Below are 18,410 nucleotides of genomic sequence, written 5' to 3'. Positions count from 1 at the left end.
AGCTGGGGAGTCCCTGTCTACCACATTGTTTAGCCAGTTAGCTGGGGAGTCCCTGTCTACCACGTTGTTTAGCCAGTTAGCTGGGGAGCCCCTGTCTACCACGTTGTTTAGCCAGTTAGCTGGGCATGGGAGTCGCTGTCTACCACGTTGTTTAGCTGGGCATGGGAGTCCCTGTCTACCACATTGTTTAGCCAGTTAGCTGGGCATGGGAGTCGCTGTCTACCACGTTGTTTAGCTGGGCATGGGAGTCCCTGTCTACCACATTGTTTAGCCAGTTAGCTGGGCATGGGAATCCCTGTCTACCACGTTGTTTAACCAGTTAGCTGGGCATGGGAATCCCTGTCTACCACGTTGTTTAGCTGGGCATGGAAGTCCCTGTCTACCACATTGTTTAGCCAGTTAGCTGGGCATGGGAAGCCCTGTCTACCACGTTGTTTAACCAGTTAGCTGGGCATGGGAGTCGCTGTCTACCACGTTGTTTAGCTGGGCATGGGAATCCCTGTCTACCACGTTGTTTAGCCAGTTAGCTGGGCATGGGAAGCCCTGTCTACCACATTGTTTAGCTGGGCATGGGAATCCCTGTCTACCACGTTGTTTAGCAGTTAGCTGGGCATGGGAATCCCTGTCTACCACATTGTTTAGCCAGTTAGCTGGGCATGGGAATCCCTGTCTACCACGTTGTTTAACCAGTTAGCTGGGCATGGGAAGCCCTGTCTACCACGTTGTTTAACCAGTTAGCTGGGCATGGGAGTCGCTGTCTACCACGTTGTTTAGCTGGGCATGGGAATCCCTGTCTACCACGTTGTTTAGCCAGTTAGCTGGGCATGGGAAGCCCTGTCTACCACATTGTTTAGCTGGGCATGGGAATCCCTGTCTACCACGTTGTTTAGCAGTTAGCTGGGCATGGGAATCCCTGTCTACCACATTGTTTAGCCAGTTAGCTGGGCATGGGAATCCCTGTCTACCACGTTGTTTAACCAGTTAGCTGGGCATGGGAGTCCCTGTCTACCACGTTGTTTAGCTGGGCATGGGAGTCCCTGTCTACCACGTTGTTTAGCTGGGCATGGGAGTCCCTGTCTACCACGTTGTTTAGCTGGGCATGGGAGTCCCTGTCTACCACATTGTTTAGCCAGTTAGCTGGGCATGGGAATCCCTGTCTACCACGTTGTTTAACCAGTTAGCTGGGCATGGGAGTCCCTGTCTACCACGTTGTTTAGCTGGGCATGGGAATCCCTGTCTACCACGTTATTTAGCTGGGCATGGGAATCCCTGTCTACCACGTTGTTTAGCCAGTTAGCTGGGCATGGGAGTCCCTGTCTACCACGTTGTTTAGCTGGGCATGGGAAGCCCTGTCTACCACGTTGTTTAACCAGTTAGCTGGGCATGGGAATCCCTGTCAACCACGTTGTTTAGCCAGTTAGCTGGGGAATCCCTGTCTACCACGTTGTTTAGCCAGTTAGCTGGGTAGTCCCTGTCTACCACGTTGTTTAGCCAGTTAGCTGGACAAGGAGTCCCTGTCTACCACGTTGTTTAGCTGGTCATGGGAATCCAACTGCTCTTAAACGCTAGTAAAACCAAATGCATGCTCTTCAACCGATCGCTGCCTGCACCCGCATGCCCGACTAGCATCACCACCCTGGATGGTTCCGACCTTGAATATGTGGACATCTATAAGTACCTAGGTGTCTGGCTAGACTGCAAACTCTCCTTCCAGACTCATATCAAACATCTCCAATCAAAAATCAAATCAAGAGTCGGCTTTCTATTCCGCAACAAAGCCTCCTTCACTCACGCCGCCAAGCTTACCCTCGTAAAACTGACTATCCTACCAACCCTCGACTTCGGCGATGTCATCTACAAAATGGCTTCCAACACTCTACTCAGCAAACTGGATGCAGTATATCACAGTGCCATCCGTTTTGTCACTAAAGCACCTTATACCACCCAACACTGCGACTTGTATGCTCTAGTCGGCTGGCCCTCGCTACATATTCGTCGCCAGACCCACTGGCTCCAGGTCATCTACAAGTCCATGCTAGGTAAAGCTCCGCCTTATCTCAGTTCACTGGTCACGATGGCAACACCCATCCGTAGCACGCGCTCCAGCAGGTGTATCTCACTGATCATCCCTAAAGCCAACACCTCATTTGGCCGCCTTTCGTTCCAGTACTCTGCTGCCTGTGACTGGAACGAATTGCAAAAATCGCTGAAGTTGGAGACTTTTATCTCCCTCACCAACTTCAAACATCAGCTATCTGAGCAGCTAACCGATCGCTGCAGCTGTACATAGTCTATTGGTAAATAGCCCACCCATTTTCACCTACCTCATCCCCATACTGTTTTTATTTATTTACTTTTCTGCTCTTTTGCACACCAATATCTCTACCTGTACATGACCATCTGATCATTTATCACTCCAGTGTTAATCTGCAAAATTGTAACTATTCGTCTACCTCCTCATGCCTTTTGCACACAATGTATATAGACTCCCCCTTTGTTTTCTACTGTGTTATTGACTTGTTAATTGTTTATTCCATGTGTAACTCTGTGTTGTCTGCTCACACTGCTATGCTTTATCTTGGCTAGGTCGCAGTTGTAAATGAGAACTTGTTCTCAACTAGCCTACCTGGTTAAATAAAGGTGAAATAAATAAAAAATAAATAAATAAAAATGTCTACCACGTTGTTTAACCAGTTAGCTGGTCATGGGATCCCCTGTCTACCACGTTGTTTAGCTGGTCATGGGAATCCCTGTCTACCACGTTGTTTAGCTGGTCATGGGATCCCCTGTCTACCACGTTGTTTAGCCAGTTAGCTGGGCATGGGAATCCGTGTCTACCACGTTGTTTAGCCAGTTAGCTGAGCATGGGAGTCCCTGTCTACCACGTTGTTTAGCCAGTTAGCTGGGCATGGGAGTCCCTGTCTACCACGTTGTTTAGCCAGTTAGCTGGTCATGGGATCCCCTGTCAACCACGTTGTTTAGCCAGTTAGCTGGGGATCCCTGTCTACCACGTTGTTTAGCCAGTTAGCTGGGCATGGGAGCCCCTGTCTACCACGTTGTTTAACCAGTTAGCTGGGCATGGGATCCCCTGTCTACCACATTGTTTAGCCAGTTAGCTGGGCATGGGAATCCCTGTATACCACGTTGTTTAACCAGTTAGCTGGGCATGGGAGCCCCACCTACCACGTTGTTTAGCTGGGCATGGAATCCCTGTCGACCACGTTGTTTAGCCAGTTAGCTGGGCATGGGAATCCCTGTCGACCACGTTGTTTAACCAGTTAGCTGGGCATGGGAGCCCCACCTACCACGTTGTTTAGCTGGGCATGGGAGTCCCTGTCTACCACGTTGTTTAGCTGGGCATGGGAGTCCCTGTCTACCACGTTGTTTAGCCAGTTAGCTGGGCATGGGAATCCCTGTCTACCACGTTGTCTACCACGTTGTTTAGCTGGGCATGGGAGTCCCTGTCTACCACGTTGTTTAGCCAGTTAGCTGGGCATGGGAATCCCTGTCTACCACGTTGTTTAGCCGGTTAGCTGAGCATGGGAGTCCCTGTCTACCACGTTGTTTAGCTGGGCATGGGAGTCCCTGTCTAGCACGTTGTTTAGCCAGTTAGCTGGTCATGGGAGTCCCTGTCGACCACATTGTTTAGCCAGTTATCTGGGCATGGGAGGCCCTGTCGACCATGTTGTTTAGCTGGGCATGGGAGTCCCTGTCTACCACGTTGTCTACCACGTTGTTTAGCTGGGCATGGGAGTCCCTGTCTACCACGTTGTTTAGCCAGTTAGCTGGGGAGTCCCTGTCTACCACGTTGTTTAGCCAGTTAGCTGGGGAGTCCCTGTCTACCACGTTGTTTAGCCAGTTAGCTGGGGAGTCCCTGTCTACCACGTTGTTTAGCCAGTTAGCTGGGGAGTCCCTGTCTACCACGTTGTTTAGCCAGTTAGCTGGGCATGGGAGTCGCTGTCTACCACGTTGTTTAGCTGGGCATGGGAGTCCCTGTCTACCACATTGTTTAGCCAGTTAGCTGGGCATGGGAGTCGCTGTCTACCACGTTGTTTAGCTGGGCATGGGAGTCCCTGTCTACCACGTTGTTTAGCCAGTTAGCTGGGGAGTCCCTGTCTACCACGTTGTTTAGCCAGTTAGCTGGGGAGTCCCTGTCTACCACGTTGTTTAGCCAGTTAGCTGGGGAGTCCCTGTCTACCACGTTGTTTAGCCAGTTAGCTGGGCATGGGAGTCGCTGTCTACCACGTTGTTTAGCTGGGCATGGGAGTCCCTGTCTACCATATTGTTTAGCCAGTTAGCTGGGCATGGGAGATGCTGTCTACCACGTTGTTTAGCTGGGCATGGGAGTCCCTGTCTACCACATTGTTTAGCCAGTTAGCTGGGCATGGGAATCCCTGTCTACCACGTTGTTTAACCAGTTAGCTGGGCATGGGAATCCCTGTCTACCACGTTGTTTAGCTGGGCATGGAAGTCCCTGTCTACCACATTGTTTAGCCAGTTAGCTGGGCATGGGAGTCCCTGTCTACCACGTTGTTTAACCAGTTAGCTGGGCATGGGAATCCCTGTCTACCACGTTGTTTAGCTGGGCATGGGAATCCCTGTCTACCACGTTGTTTAGCCAGTTAGCTGGGCATGGGAAGCCCTGTCTACCACATTGTTTAGCTGGGCATGGGAGTCCCTGTCTACCACGTTGTTTAGCAGTTAGCTGGGCATGGGAATCCCTGTCTACCACATTGTTTAGCCAGTTAGCTGGGCATGGGAATCCCTGTCTACCACGTTGTTTAACCAGTTAGCTGGGCATGGGAGTCCCTGTCTACCACGTTGTTTAGCTGGGCATGGGAGTCCCTGTCTACCACGTTGTTTAGCTGGGCATGGGAGTCCCTGTCTACCACGTTGTTTAGCTGGGCATGGGAGCCCCTGTCTACCACATTGTTTAGCCAGTTAGCTGGGCATGGGAATCCCTGTCTACCACGTTGTTTAACCAGTTAGCTGGGCATGGGAGTCCCTGTCTACCACGTTGTTTAGCTGGGCATGGGAATCCCTGTCTACCACGTTATTTAGCTGGGCATGGGAAACCCTGTCTACCACGTTGTTTAGCCAGTTAGCTGGGCATGGGAGTCCCTGTCTACCACGTTGTTTAGCTGGGCATGGGAAGCCCTGTCTACCACGTTGTTTAACCAGTTAGCTGGGCATGGGAATCCCTGTCAACCACGTTGTTTAGCCAGTTAGCTGGGGAATCCCTGTCTACCACGTTGTTTAGCCAGTTAGCTGGGGAGTCCCTGTCTACCACATTGTTTAGCCAGTTAGCTGGGGAGTCCCTGTCTACCACGTTGTTTAGCCAGTTAGCTGGGGAGTCCCTGTCTACCACGTTGTTTAGCCAGTTAGCTGGGCATGGGAGTCGCTGTCTACCACGTTGTTTAGCTGGGCATGGGAGTCCCTGTCTACCACATTGTTTAGCCAGTTAGCTGGGCATGGGAGTCGCTGTCTACCACGTTGTTTAGCTGGGCATGGGAGTCCCTGTCTACCACATTGTTTAGCCAGTTAGCTGGGCATGGGAATCCCTGTCTACCACGTTGTTTAACCAGTTAGCTGGGCATGGAATCCCTGTCTACCACGTTGTTTAGCTGGGCATGGAAGTCCCTGTCTACCACATTGTTTAGCCAGTTAGCTGGGCATGGGAAGCCCTGTCTACCACGTTGTTTAACCAGTTAGCTGGGCATGGGAGTCGCTGTCTACCACGTTGTTTAGCTGGGCATGGGAATCCCTGTCTACCACGTTGTTTAGCCAGTTAGCTGGGCATGGGAAGCCCTGTCTACCACATTGTTTAGCTGGGCATGGGAGTCCCTGTCTACCACGTTGTTTAGCAGTTAGCTGGGCATGGGAATCCCTGTCTACCACATTGTTTAGCCAGTTAGCTGGGCATGGGAATCCCTGTCTACCACGTTGTTTAACCAGTTAGCTGGGCATGGGAAGCCCTGTCTACCACGTTGTTTAACCAGTTAGCTGGGCATGGGAGTCGCTGTCTACCACGTTGTTTAGCTGGGCATGGGAATCCCTGTCTACCACGTTGTTTAGCCAGTTAGCTGGGCATGGGAAGCCCTGTCTACCACATTGTTTAGCTGGGCATGGGAATCCCTGTCTACCACGTTGTTTAGCAGTTAGCTGGGCATGGGAATCCCTGTCTACCACATTGTTTAGCCAGTTAGCTGGGCATGGGAATCCCTGTCTACCACGTTGTTTAACCAGTTAGCTGGGCATGGGAGTCCCTGTCTACCACGTTGTTTAGCTGGGCATGGGAGTCCCTGTCTACCACGTTGTTTAGCTGGGCATGGGAGTCCCTGTCTACCACGTTGTTTAGCTGGGCATGGGAGTCCCTGTCTACCACATTGTTTAGCCAGTTAGCTGGGCATGGGAATCCCTGTCTACCACGTTGTTTAACCAGTTAGCTGGGCATGGGAGTCCCTGTCTACCACGTTGTTTAGCTGGGCATGGGAATCCCTGTCTACCACGTTATTTAGCTGGGCATGGGAATCCCTGTCTACCACGTTGTTTAGCCAGTTAGCTGGGCATGGGAGTCCCTGTCTACCACGTTGTTTAGCTGGGCATGGGAAGCCCTGTCTACCACGTTGTTTAACCAGTTAGCTGGGCATGGGAATCCCTGTCAACCACGTTGTTTAGCCAGTTAGCTGGGAATCCCTGTCTACCACGTTGTTTAGCCAGTTAGCTGGGTAGTCCCTGTCTACCACGTTGTTTAGCCAGTTAGCTGGACAAGGGAGTCCCTGTCTACCACGTTGTTTAGCTGGTCATGGGAATCCAACTGCTCTTAAACGCTAGTAAAACCAAATGCATGCTCTTCAACCGATCGCTGCCTGCACCCGCATGCCCGACTAGCATCACCACCCTGGATGGTTCCGACCTTGAATATGTGGACATCTATAAGTACCTAGGTGTCTGGCTAGACTGCAAACTCTCCTTCCAGACTCATATCAAACATCTCCAATCAAAAATCAAATCAAGAGTCGGCTTTCTATTCCGCAACAAAGCCTCCTTCACTCACGCCGCCAAGCTTACCCTCGTAAAACTGACTATCCTACCAACCCTCGACTTCGGCGATGTCATCTACAAAATGGCTTCCAACACTCTACTCAGCAAACTGGATGCAGTATATCACAGTGCCATCCGTTTTGTCACTAAAGCACCTTATACCACCCAACACTGCGACTTGTATGCTCTAGTCGGCTGGCCCTCGCTACATATTCGTCGCCAGACCCACTGGCTCCAGGTCATCTACAAGTCCATGCTAGGTAAAGCTCCGCCTTATCTCAGTTCACTGGTCACGATGGCAACACCCATCCGTAGCACGCGCTCCAGCAGGTGTATCTCACTGATCATCCCTAAAGCCAACACCTCATTTGGCCGCCTTTCGTTCCAGTACTCTGCTGCCTGTGACTGGAACGAATTGCAAAAATCGCTGAAGTTGGAGACTTTTATCTCCCTCACCAACTTCAAACATCAGCTATCTGAGCAGCTAACCGATCGCTGCAGCTGTACATAGTCTATTGGTAAATAGCCCACCCATTTTCACCTACCTCATCCCCATACTGTTTTTATTTATTTACTTTTCTGCTCTTTTGCACACCAATATCTCTACCTGTACATGACCATCTGATCATTTATCACTCCAGTGTTAATCTGCAAAATTGTAACTATTCGTCTACCTCCTCATGCCTTTTGCACACAATGTATATAGACTCCCCCTTTGTTTTCTACTGTGTTATTGACTTGTTAATTGTTTATTCCATGTGTAACTCTGTGTTGTCTGCTCACACTGCTATGCTTTATCTTGGCTAGGTCGCAGTTGTAAATGAGAACTTGTTCTCAACTAGCCTACCTGGTTAAATAAAGGTGAAATAAATAAAAAATAAATAAATAAAAATGTCTACCACGTTGTTTAACCAGTTAGCTGGTCATGGGATCCCCTGTCTACCACGTTGTTTAGCTGGTCATGGGAATCCCTGTCTACCACGTTGTTTAGCTGGTCATGGGATCCCCTGTCTACCACGTTGTTTAGCCAGTTAGCTGGGCATGGGAATCCGTGTCTACCACGTTGTTTAGCCAGTTAGCTGAGCATGGGAGTCCCTGTCTACCACGTTGTTTAGCCAGTTAGCTGGTCATGGGATCCCCTGTCAACCACGTTGTTTAGCCAGTTAGCTGGGGAATCCCTGTCTACCACGTTGTTTAGCCAGTTAGCTGGGCATGGGAGCCCCTGTCTACCACGTTGTTTAACCAGTTAGCTGGGCATGGGATCCCCTGTCTACCACATTGTTTAGCCAGTTAGCTGGGCATGGGAATCCCTGTATACCACGTTGTTTAACCAGTTAGCTGGGCATGGGAGCCCCACCTACCACGTTGTTTAGCTGGGCATGGAATCCCTGTCGACCACGTTGTTTAGCCAGTTAGCTGGGCATGGGAATCCCTGTCGACCACGTTGTTTAACCAGTTAGCTGGGCATGGGAGCCCCACCTACCACGTTGTTTAGCTGGGCATGGGAGTCCCTGTCTACCACGTTGTTTAGCTGGGCATGGGAGTCCCTGTCTACCACGTTGTTTAGCCAGTTAGCTGGGCATGGGAATCCCTGTCTACCACGTTGTCTACCACGTTGTTTAGCTGGGCATGGGAGTCCCTGTCTACCACGTTGTTTAGCCAGTTAGCTGGGCATGGGAATCCCTGTCTACCACGTTGTTTAGCCGGTTAGCTGAGCATGGGAGTCCCTGTCTACCACGTTGTTTAGCTGGGCATGGGAGTCCCTGTCTAGCACGTTGTTTAGCCAGTTAGCTGGTCATGGGAGTCCCTGTCGACCACATTGTTTAGCCAGTTATCTGGGCATGGGAGGCCCTGTCGACCATGTTGTTTAGCTGGGCATGGGAGTCCCTGTCTACCACGTTGTCTACCACGTTGTTTAGCTGGGCATGGGAGTCCCTGTCTACCACGTTGTTTAGCCAGTTAGCTGGGCATGGGAATCCCTGTCTACCACGTTGTTTAGCCGGTTAGCTGAGCATGGGAGTCCCTGTCTACCACGTTGTTTAGCCAGTTATCTGGGCATGGGAGGCCCTGTCGACCATGTTGTTTAGCCAGTTAGATGGGGAATCCCTGTCTACCACGTTGTTTAGCTGGGCATGGGAGTCCCTGTCTACCACATTGTTTAGCCAGTTAGCTGGGCATGGGAAGCCCTGTCGACCACGTTGTTTAGCCAGTTAGCTGGGCATGGGAATCCCTGTCTACCACCTTGTTTAGCCAGTTAGCTGGGCATGGGAATCCCTGTCGACCACCTTGTTTAGCCAGTTAGCTGGGCATGGGATCCCTGTCGACCATGTTGTTTAGCCAGTTAGCTGGTCATGGGATCCCCTGTCGACCACGTTGTTTAGCCAGTTAGTTGGGCACGGGAGCCCCTGTCTGCCACGTTGTTTAGCTGGGCATGGGAATCCCAGTCGACCACGTTGTTTAGCCAGTTATCTGGGCATGGGAGTCCCTGTCTACCACGTTGTTTAGCTGGGCATGGAAGTTCCTGTCTACCATGTTGTTTAGCTAGTTAGCTGGGCATGGGAATCCCTGTCGACCACGTTGTTTAGCCAGTTAGCTGGTCATGGGTTCCCCTGTCTACCACGTTGTTTAGCCAGTTAGCTGGTCATGGGATCCCCTGTCTACCACGTTGTTTAGCCAGTTAGCTGGTCATGGGATCCCCTGTCAACCACATTGTTTAGCCAGTTATCTGGGCATGGGAGGCCCTGTCGACCACGTTGTTTAGCCAGTTAGCTGGTCATGGGAGTCCCTGTCGACCACATTGTTTAGCCAGTTATCTGGGCATGGGAATCCCTGTCTACCACGTTGTTTAACCAGTTAGCTGGGCATGGGAGCCCCACCTACCACTTTGTTTAGCTGGGCATGGAATCCCTGTCGACCACGTTGTTTAGCCAGTTAGCTGGGCATGGGAGCCCCACCTACCACGTTGTTTAACTGGGCATGGGAATCCCTGTCGACCACGTTGTTTAGCCAGTTATCTGGGCATGGGAGGCCCTGTCGACCATGTTGTTTAGCCAGTTAGATGGGGAATCCCTGTCTACCACGTTGTTTAGCTGGGCATGGGAGTCCCTGTCTACCACATTGTTTAGCCAGTTAGCTGGGCATGGGAAGCCCTGTCGACCACGTTGTTTAGCCAGTTAGCTGGGCATGGGAATCCCTGTCTACCACGTTGTTTAGCCAGTTAGCTGGGCATGGGAGTCCCTGTCTACCACGTTGTTTAGCCAGTTAGCTGGGCATGGGAATCCGTGTCTACCACGTTGTTTAGCTGGGCATGGGAGTCCCTGTCTACCACGTTGTTTAGCTGGTCATGGGATCCCCTGTCTACCACGTTGTTTAGCCAGTTAGCTGGGCATGGGAATCCGTGTCTACCACGTTGTTTAGCCAGTTAGCTGGGCATGGGAGTCCCTGTCTACCACGTTGTTTAGCCAGTTAGCTGGTCATGGGATCCCCTGTCAACCACGTTGTTTAGCCAGTTAGCTGGGGAATCCCTGTCTACCACGTTGTTTAGCCAGTTAGCTGGGCATGGGAGCCCCTGTCTACCACGTTGTTTAACCAGTTAGCTGGGCATGGGAGCCCCTGTCTACCACGTTGTTTAACCAGTTAGCTGGGCATGGGAGCCCCACCTACCACGTTGTTTAACTGGGCATGGGAATCCCTGTCGACCACGTTGTTTAGCCAGTTAGCTGGGCATGGGAGCCCCACCTACCACGTTGTTTAGCTGGGCATGGGAGTCCCTGTCTACCACGTTGTTTAGCTGGGCATGGGAGTCCCTGTCTACCACGTTGTTTAGCTGGGCATGGGAGTCCCTGTCTACCACGTTGTCTACCACGTTGTTTAGCTGGGCATGGGAGTCCCTGTCGACCACGTTGTTTAGCCAGTTAGCTGGGCATGGGAGCCCCACCTACCATGTTGTTTAGCTGGGCATGGGAGTCCATGTCTACCACGTTGTTTAGCCAGTTAGCCTGACAAGGGAGTCCCTGTCTACCACGTTGTTTAGCTGGGCATGGGAGTCCATGTCTACCACGTTGTTTAGCCAGTTAGCTGGACAAGGGAGTCCCTGTCTACCACGTTGTTTAGCTGGGCATGGGAGTCCCTGTCGACCACGTTGTTTAGCCAGTTAGCTGGGCATGGGAGCCCCACCTACCATGTTGTTTAGCTGGGCATGGGAGTCCCTGTCTACCACGTTGTTTAGCCAGTTAGCTGAGCATGGGAGCCCCTGTCTTCCACGTTGTTTAGCTGGGCATGGGAGTCCCTGTCGACCACATTGTTTAGCCAGTTATCTGGGCATGGGAGGCCCTGTCGACCATGTTGTTTAGCCAGTTAGCTGGGAATCCCTGTCTACCACGTTGTTTAGCTGGGCATGGGAGGCCCTGTCTACCACATTGTTTAGCCAATTAGCTGGGCATGGGAATCCCTGTCTACCACGTTGTTTAGCCAGTTAGCTGGGCATGGGAATCCCTGTCGACCACGTTGTTTAGCCAGTTAGCTGGTCATGGGATCCCCTGTCTACCACATTGTTTAGCCAGTTAGCTGGGCATGGGAATCCCTGTCTACCACGTTGTTTAGCCAGTTAGCTGGGCATGGGAATCCCTGTCGACCACGTTGTTTAGCCAGTTAGCTGGACATGGGAGCCCCACCTACCATGTTGTTTAGTTGGGCATGGAAGTCCCGGTCTACCACGTTGTTTAGCCAGTTAGCTGGTCATGGGATCCCCTGTCAACCACGTTGTGTAGCCAGTTAGTTGGGAATCCCTGTCTACCACGTTGTTTAGCCAGTTAGCTGGGGAGTCCCTGTCTACCACGTTGTTTAGCTGGGCATGGGAGTCCCTATCTACCACGTTGTTTAACCAGTTAGCTGGGCATGGGATCCCCTGTCTACCACATTGTTTAGCCAGTTAGTTGGGCCTGGGAATCCCTGTCGACCACGTTGTTTAGCCAGTTAGCTGGGCATGGGAGTCCCTGTCTACCACGTTGTTTAGCTGGGCGTGGAAGTCCCTGTCTACCACGTTGTTTAGCTGGGCATGGAAGTCCCTGTCTACCACGTTGTTTAGCCAGTTAGCTGGGCATGGGAATCCCTGTCGACCACGTTGTTTAGCCAGTTAGCTGGGCATGGGATCCCCTGTCTCCCACATTGTTTAGCCAGTTAGCTGGGCATGGGATCCCCTGTCTACCACATTGTTTAGCCAGTTAGCTGGGCATGGGAGTCCCCAGTCTACCACGTTGTTTAGCCAGTTAGCTGGTCATGGGAGGCCCTGTCGACCACGTTGTTTAGCCAGTTAGCTGGTCATGGGAGGCCCTGTCGACCACGTTGTTTAGCCAGTTAGCTGGTCATGGGAGGCCCTGTCGACCACGTTGTTTAGCCAGTTAGCTGGTCATGGGAGTCCCTGTCTACCACATTGTTTAGCCAGTTAGCTGGTCATGGGAGTCCCTGTCTACCACGTTGTTTAGCCAGTTAGCTGGTCATGGGAGTCCCTGTCTACCACGTTGTTTAGCCAGTTAGCTGGTCATGGGAGGCCCTGTCGACCACGTTGTTTAGCCAGTTAGCTGGTCATGGGAGTCCCTGTCTACCACGTTGTTTAGCCAGTTAGCTGGGCATGGGAGGCCCTGTCTACCACGTTGTTTAGCCAGTTAGCTGGTCATGGGAGTCCCTGTCTACCACGTTGTTTAGCCAGTTAGCTGGGCAAGGGAATCCCTGTCTACCACGTTGTTTAGCCAGTTAGCTGGTCATGGGAGTCCCTGTCTACCACGTTGTTTAGCCAGTTAGCTGGGCAAGGGAATCCCTGTTGACCACGTTGTTTCAAATCAAATGTATTTGTCACATACACATGGTTAGCAGATGTTAATGCGAGTGTAGCGAAATGCTTGTGCTTCTAGTTCCGACAATGCAGTAATAACCAACGAGTAATCTAACTAACAATTCCAAAACTACTACCTTATGCACACAAGTGTAAAGGGATAAAGAATATGTACATAAAGATATATGAATGAGTGATGGTACAGAACGGCATAGGCAAGATACAGTAGCTGGTATCGAGTACAGTAGAAACATGTGAGATGAGTAATGTAGGGCATGTAAACATAAAGTGGTATAGTTTAAAGTGGCTCGTGTTTAGCCAGTTAGCTATGCCAGAACAACTCTTTCTACAGGCTTTTCCATAAAACCTTCCCAATTAAATGTTAACGGCAATGTAGTCTGACCTGTAGTCTGACCTGTAGTTTGACCTGTAGTCTGACCTGTAGTCTGACCTGTAGTCTGACCTGTAGTCTGACCTGTAGTCTGACCTGTAGTCTGACCTGTAGTCTGACCCGTAGTCTGACCTGTAGTCTGATCCGTAGTCTGACCTGTAGTCTGACCTGTAGTCTGACCTGTAGTTTGACCCGTAGTCTGACCTGTAGTCTGACCTGTAGTCTGACCTGTAGTCTGACCTGTAGTCTGACCTGTAGTTTGACCTGTAGTTTGACCTGTAGTCTGACCCGTAGTCTGACCTGTAGTCTGACCCGTAGTTTGACCTGTAGTCTGACCTGTAGTCTGACCCGTAGTCTGACCTGTAGTCTGACCCGTAGTCTGACCCGTAGTCTGACCCGTAGTCTGACCTGTAGTCTGACCCGTAGTCTGACCCGTAGTCTGACCCGTAGTCTGACCCGTAGTCTGACCTGTAGTCTGACCTGTAGTCTGACCTGTAGTCTGACCCGTAGTCTGACCCGTAGTCTGACCCGTAGTCTGACCTGTAGTCTGACCTGTAGTCTGACCCGTAGTCTGACCCGTAGTCTGACCTGTAGTCTGACCTGTAGTCTGACCCGTAGTCTGACCCGTAGTCTGACCCGTAGTCTGACCTGTAGTCTGACCTGTAGTCTGACCTGTAGTCTGACCTGTAGTCTGACCCGTAGTCTGACCTGTAGTCTGACCCGTAGTCTGACCTGTAGTCTGACCCGTAGTCTGACCTGTAGTCTGACCCGTAGTCTGACCTGTAGTCTGACCTGTAGTCTGACCTGTAGTCTGACCTGTAGTCTGACCCGTAGTCTGACCCGTAGTCTGACCTGTAGTCTGACCTGTAGTCTGACCCGTAGTCTGACCCGTAGTCTGACCCGTAGTCTGACCTGTAGTCTGACCTGTAGTCTGACCCGTAGTCTGACCTGTAGTCTGACCTGTAGTCTGACCTGTAGTCTGACCCGTAGTCTGATCCGTAGTCTGACCCGTAGTCTGACCCGTAGTCTGACCCGTAGTTTGACCTGTAGTCTGACCTGTAGTCTGACCCGTAGTCTGACCCGTAGTCTGACCCGTAGTCTGACCCGTAGTCTGACCCGTAGTCTGACCTGTAGTCTGACCTGTAGTCTGACCTGTAGTCTGACCTGTAGTCTGACCTGTAGTCTGACCTGGCAGAACCATTGGATTATTTGTATGAATCACATGGGTATTTTTTGTTGTTGTGCAAACTCTGCCATCACAGAAACACAGCTAGTCAAACACCAGTCTCTTGCTAGGTGCAGAAACACCAGTCTCTTGCTAGGTGCAGAAACACCAGTCTCTTGCTAGGTGCAGAAACACCAGTCTCTTGCTAGGTGCAGAAACACCAGTCTCTTGCTAGGTGCAGAAACACCAGTCTCTTGCTAGGTGCAGAAACACCAGTCTCTTGCTAGGTGCAGAAACACCAGTCTCTTGCTAGGTGCAGAAACACCAGTCTCTTGCTAGGTGCAGAAACAACACTAGTCAAACACCAGTCTCTTGCTAGGTGCAGAAACACCAGTCTCTTGCTAGGTGCAGAAACACCAGTCTCTTGCTAGGTGCAGAAACACCAGTCTCTTGCTAGGTGCAGAAACAACACTAGTCAAACACCAGTCTCTTGCTAGGTGCAGAAACACCAGTCTCTTGCTAGGTGCAGAAACACCAGTCTCTTGCTAGGTGCAGAAACACCAGTCTCTTGCTAGGTGCAGAAACAACACTAGTCAAACACCAGTCTCTTGCTAGGTGCAGAAACACCAGTCTCTTGCTAGGTGCAGAAACACCAGTCTCTTGCTAGGTGCAGTAACACCAGTCTCTTGCTAGGTGCAGAAACAACACTAGTCAAACACCAGTCTCTTGCTAGGTGCAGAAACACCAGTCTCTTGCTAGGTGCAGAAACACGGCTAGTCAAACACCAGTCTCTTGATTGGTGCAGAAACACCATTAGTCAAACATGTACCTGCTGAGATAACATTGTAATAACATTGTATTATGGTTATTCAGGGAGGGACTGTACCTGCTGTGGTAACATTGTATTATGGTTATACAGGGAGTGACTGTACCTGCTGTGGTAACATTGTATTATGGTTATACAGGGAGTGGCTGTACCTGCTGTGGTAACATTGTAATAATGTTGTATTATGGTTATACAGGGAGTGGCTGTTCCTGCTGTGGTAACATTGTAATAATGTTGTATTATGGTTATACAGGGAGTGGCTGTTCCTGCTGTGGTAACATTGTAATAACATTGTAATAACATTATATTATGGTTATACAGGGAGTGGCTGTACCTGCTGTGGTAACGTTGTAATAACGTTGTATTGAGGTTATACAGGGAGTGGCTGTACCTGCTGTGGTAACATTGTATTATGGTTATACAGGGAGTGGCTGTACCTGCTGTGGTAACGTTGTATTATGGTTATACAGGGAGGGGCTGTACCTGCTGTGGTAACATTGTATTATGGTTATACAGGGAGTGGCTGTACCTGCTGTGGTAACATTGTATTAAGGTTATACAGGGAGTGGCTGTACCTGCTGTGGTAACATTGTAATAATGTTGTATTATGGTTATACAGGGAGTGGCTGTACCTGCTGTGGTAACATTGTATTGTGGTTATACAGGGAGTGGCTGTACCTGCTGTGGTAACGTTGTATTGTGGTTATACAGGGAGTGGCTGTACCTGCTGTGGTAACGTTGTAATAACGTTGTATTAAGGTTATACAGGGAGTGGCTGTACCTGCTGTGGTAACATTGTATTATGGTTATACAGGGAGTGGCTGTACTTGCTGTGGTAACATTGTATTGTGGTTATACAGGGAGTGGCTGTACCTGCTGTGGTAACATTGTATTATGGTTATACAGGGAGTGGCTGTACTTGCTGTGGTAACATTGTGTTGTGGTTATACAGGGAGTGGCTGTACCTGCTGTGGTAACATTGTATTATGGTTATACAGGGAGTGGCTGTACCTGCTGTGGTAACATTGTGTTATGGTTATACAGGGAGTGGCTGTACCTGCTGTGGTAACATTGTATTGTGGTTATACAGGGAGTGGCTGTACCTGCTGTGGTAACATTGTATTGTGGTTATACAGGGAGTGGCTGTACCTGCTGTGGTAACATTGTAATAATGTTGTATTATGGTTATACAGGGAGTGGCTGTACCTGCTGTGGTAACATTGTATTGTGGTTATACAGGGAGTGGCTGTACCTGCTGTGGTAACATTGTATTATGGTTATACAGGGAGTGGCTGTACCTGCTGTGGTAACGTTGTATTATGGTTATACAGGGAGTGGCTGTACCTGCTGTGGTAACATTGTATTGTGGTTATACAGGGAGTGGCTGTACCTGCTGTGGTAACATTGTAATAATGTTGTATTATGGTTATACAGGGAGTGGCTGTACCTGCTGTGGTAACATTGTATTGTGGTTATACAGGGAGTGGCTGTACCTGCTGTGGTAACGTTGTATTGTGGTTATACAGGGAGTGACTGTACCTGCTGTGGTAACATTGTATTATGGTTATACAGGGAGTGGCTGTACCTGCTGTGGTAACATTGTAATAATGTTGTATTATGGTTATACAGGGAGTGGCTGTACCTGCTGTGGTAACGTTGTAATAATGTTGTATTAAGGTTATACAGGGAGTGGCTGTACCTGCTGTGGTAACATTGTATTGTGGTTATACAGGGAGTGGCTGTACCTGCTGTGGTAACGTTGTATTATGGTTATACAGGGAGTGGCTGTACCTGCTGTGGTAACGTTGTATTCAGGTTATACAGGGAGTGGCTGTACCTGCTGTGGTAACATTGTATTCAGGTTATACAGGGAGTGGCTGTACCTGCTGTGGTAACGTTGTATTCGGGTTATACAGGGAGTGGCTGTACCTGCTGTGCCATGAGATGTTGAACCCGTACTACGGCCTGTTCCAGTACTCAACAGACAACATTTACACACTACAGATCAACCCTGACTCCTCTATCAACCCTGTGAGTACACACACACATTACAGATTAACCCTGTGAGTACACACACACTACAGATCAACCCTGTGAGTACTGGTGATGATGATGATGATGGTGTGTGTATAGGACCACCTGTCGTATTTCCACTTTGTGGGTCGTGTGATGGGCCTGGCAGTGTTCCATAGTCACTATATCAACGGAGGCTTCACCCTGCCCTTCTACAAGCAGCTGCTGGGGAAACCTATTATGCTACAAGACCTGGAGACCACTGATCCTGAACTTCACAAGAGTCTGGTCTGGATACTGTGAGTACCACACACTAGTAATTACACTAGCTTTACTGACCCTGGACTAGACAAGAGTTTGGATACTGTGAGTACCACACACACACACTAGTAATTACTCTAACTTTACTGACCCTGGACTACACAAGAGTCTGGATACCGTGAATACCACACACTAGGCATTACACTAGTTTTACTGATCCTGGACTAGACACGTGTCTGGTCTGGATACTGTGAGTACCACACACTAGGAATTACACTAGCTTTACTGATCCTGGACTAGACACGAGTCTGGATACTGTGAGTACCACACACTAGGAATTACACTAGCCTTACTGATCCTGGACTAGACACGAGTCTGGATACTGTGAGTACCACACACTAGGAATTACACTAGCTTTGTGCCAGCAGTGTCTCTTCGTTTCTGGGTATTACAATGTTATCTGTGTGTGTGTGTGTGTGGTGTGTGTGTGTGTGTGTGTGTGTGTGTGGGAGAATGACATCTCGTCGGTTCTAGATCATACGTTCTGTCGTGGAACACAGTGCCTTCGGGAAGTTCCTTCAACATGAGCTGAAACCCAACGGTCAGAACCTCCCGGTAACCGTACCTGTCTGTTATACCTGTCTGTTATACCTGTCTGTTATACCTGTCTGTTATACCTGTCTGTTATACCTGTCTGTCTGTTATACCTGTCTGTCTGTTGTACCTGTCTGTATGTTGTACCTGTCTGTTATACCTGTCTGTCTGTTGTACCTGTCTGTCTGTTGTACCTGTCTGTTGTTATACCTGTCTGTTGTACCTGTCTGTCTGTTGTACCTGTCTGTCTGTTGTACCTGTCTGTTGTACCTGTCTGTCTGTTGTA

General features: G+C 49.9%; 1 protein-coding gene across 1 annotated transcript in view; it reads left to right on the top strand.

The window, feature by feature from the left end:
- The window catches only part of LOC112215497 (E3 ubiquitin-protein ligase SMURF1), a gene marked incomplete at its 5' end in the record, with an annotated part of 42,140 nt that extends 24,023 nt beyond the window's left edge, over positions 1 to 18,117 (top strand). Inside the window, 3 exon segments of the mRNA XM_042315390.1 lie at positions 17,173 to 17,287; positions 17,390 to 17,568; positions 18,039 to 18,117. Coding sequence (XP_042171324.1) covers positions 17,173 to 17,287; positions 17,390 to 17,568; positions 18,039 to 18,117 — 373 coding nt within the window.
- Between the last annotated feature and the right edge of the window lie 293 nt (positions 18,118 to 18,410).

This window comes from Oncorhynchus tshawytscha, unplaced genomic scaffold (genome assembly GCF_018296145.1).
Source record: "Oncorhynchus tshawytscha isolate Ot180627B unplaced genomic scaffold, Otsh_v2.0 Un_contig_5383_pilon_pilon, whole genome shotgun sequence".
NCBI lineage: Eukaryota > Metazoa > Chordata > Actinopteri > Salmoniformes > Salmonidae > Oncorhynchus > Oncorhynchus tshawytscha.
Note: the sequence above shows the minus strand (reverse complement) of the source record. Positions and strands in the feature narration are given on the sequence as shown.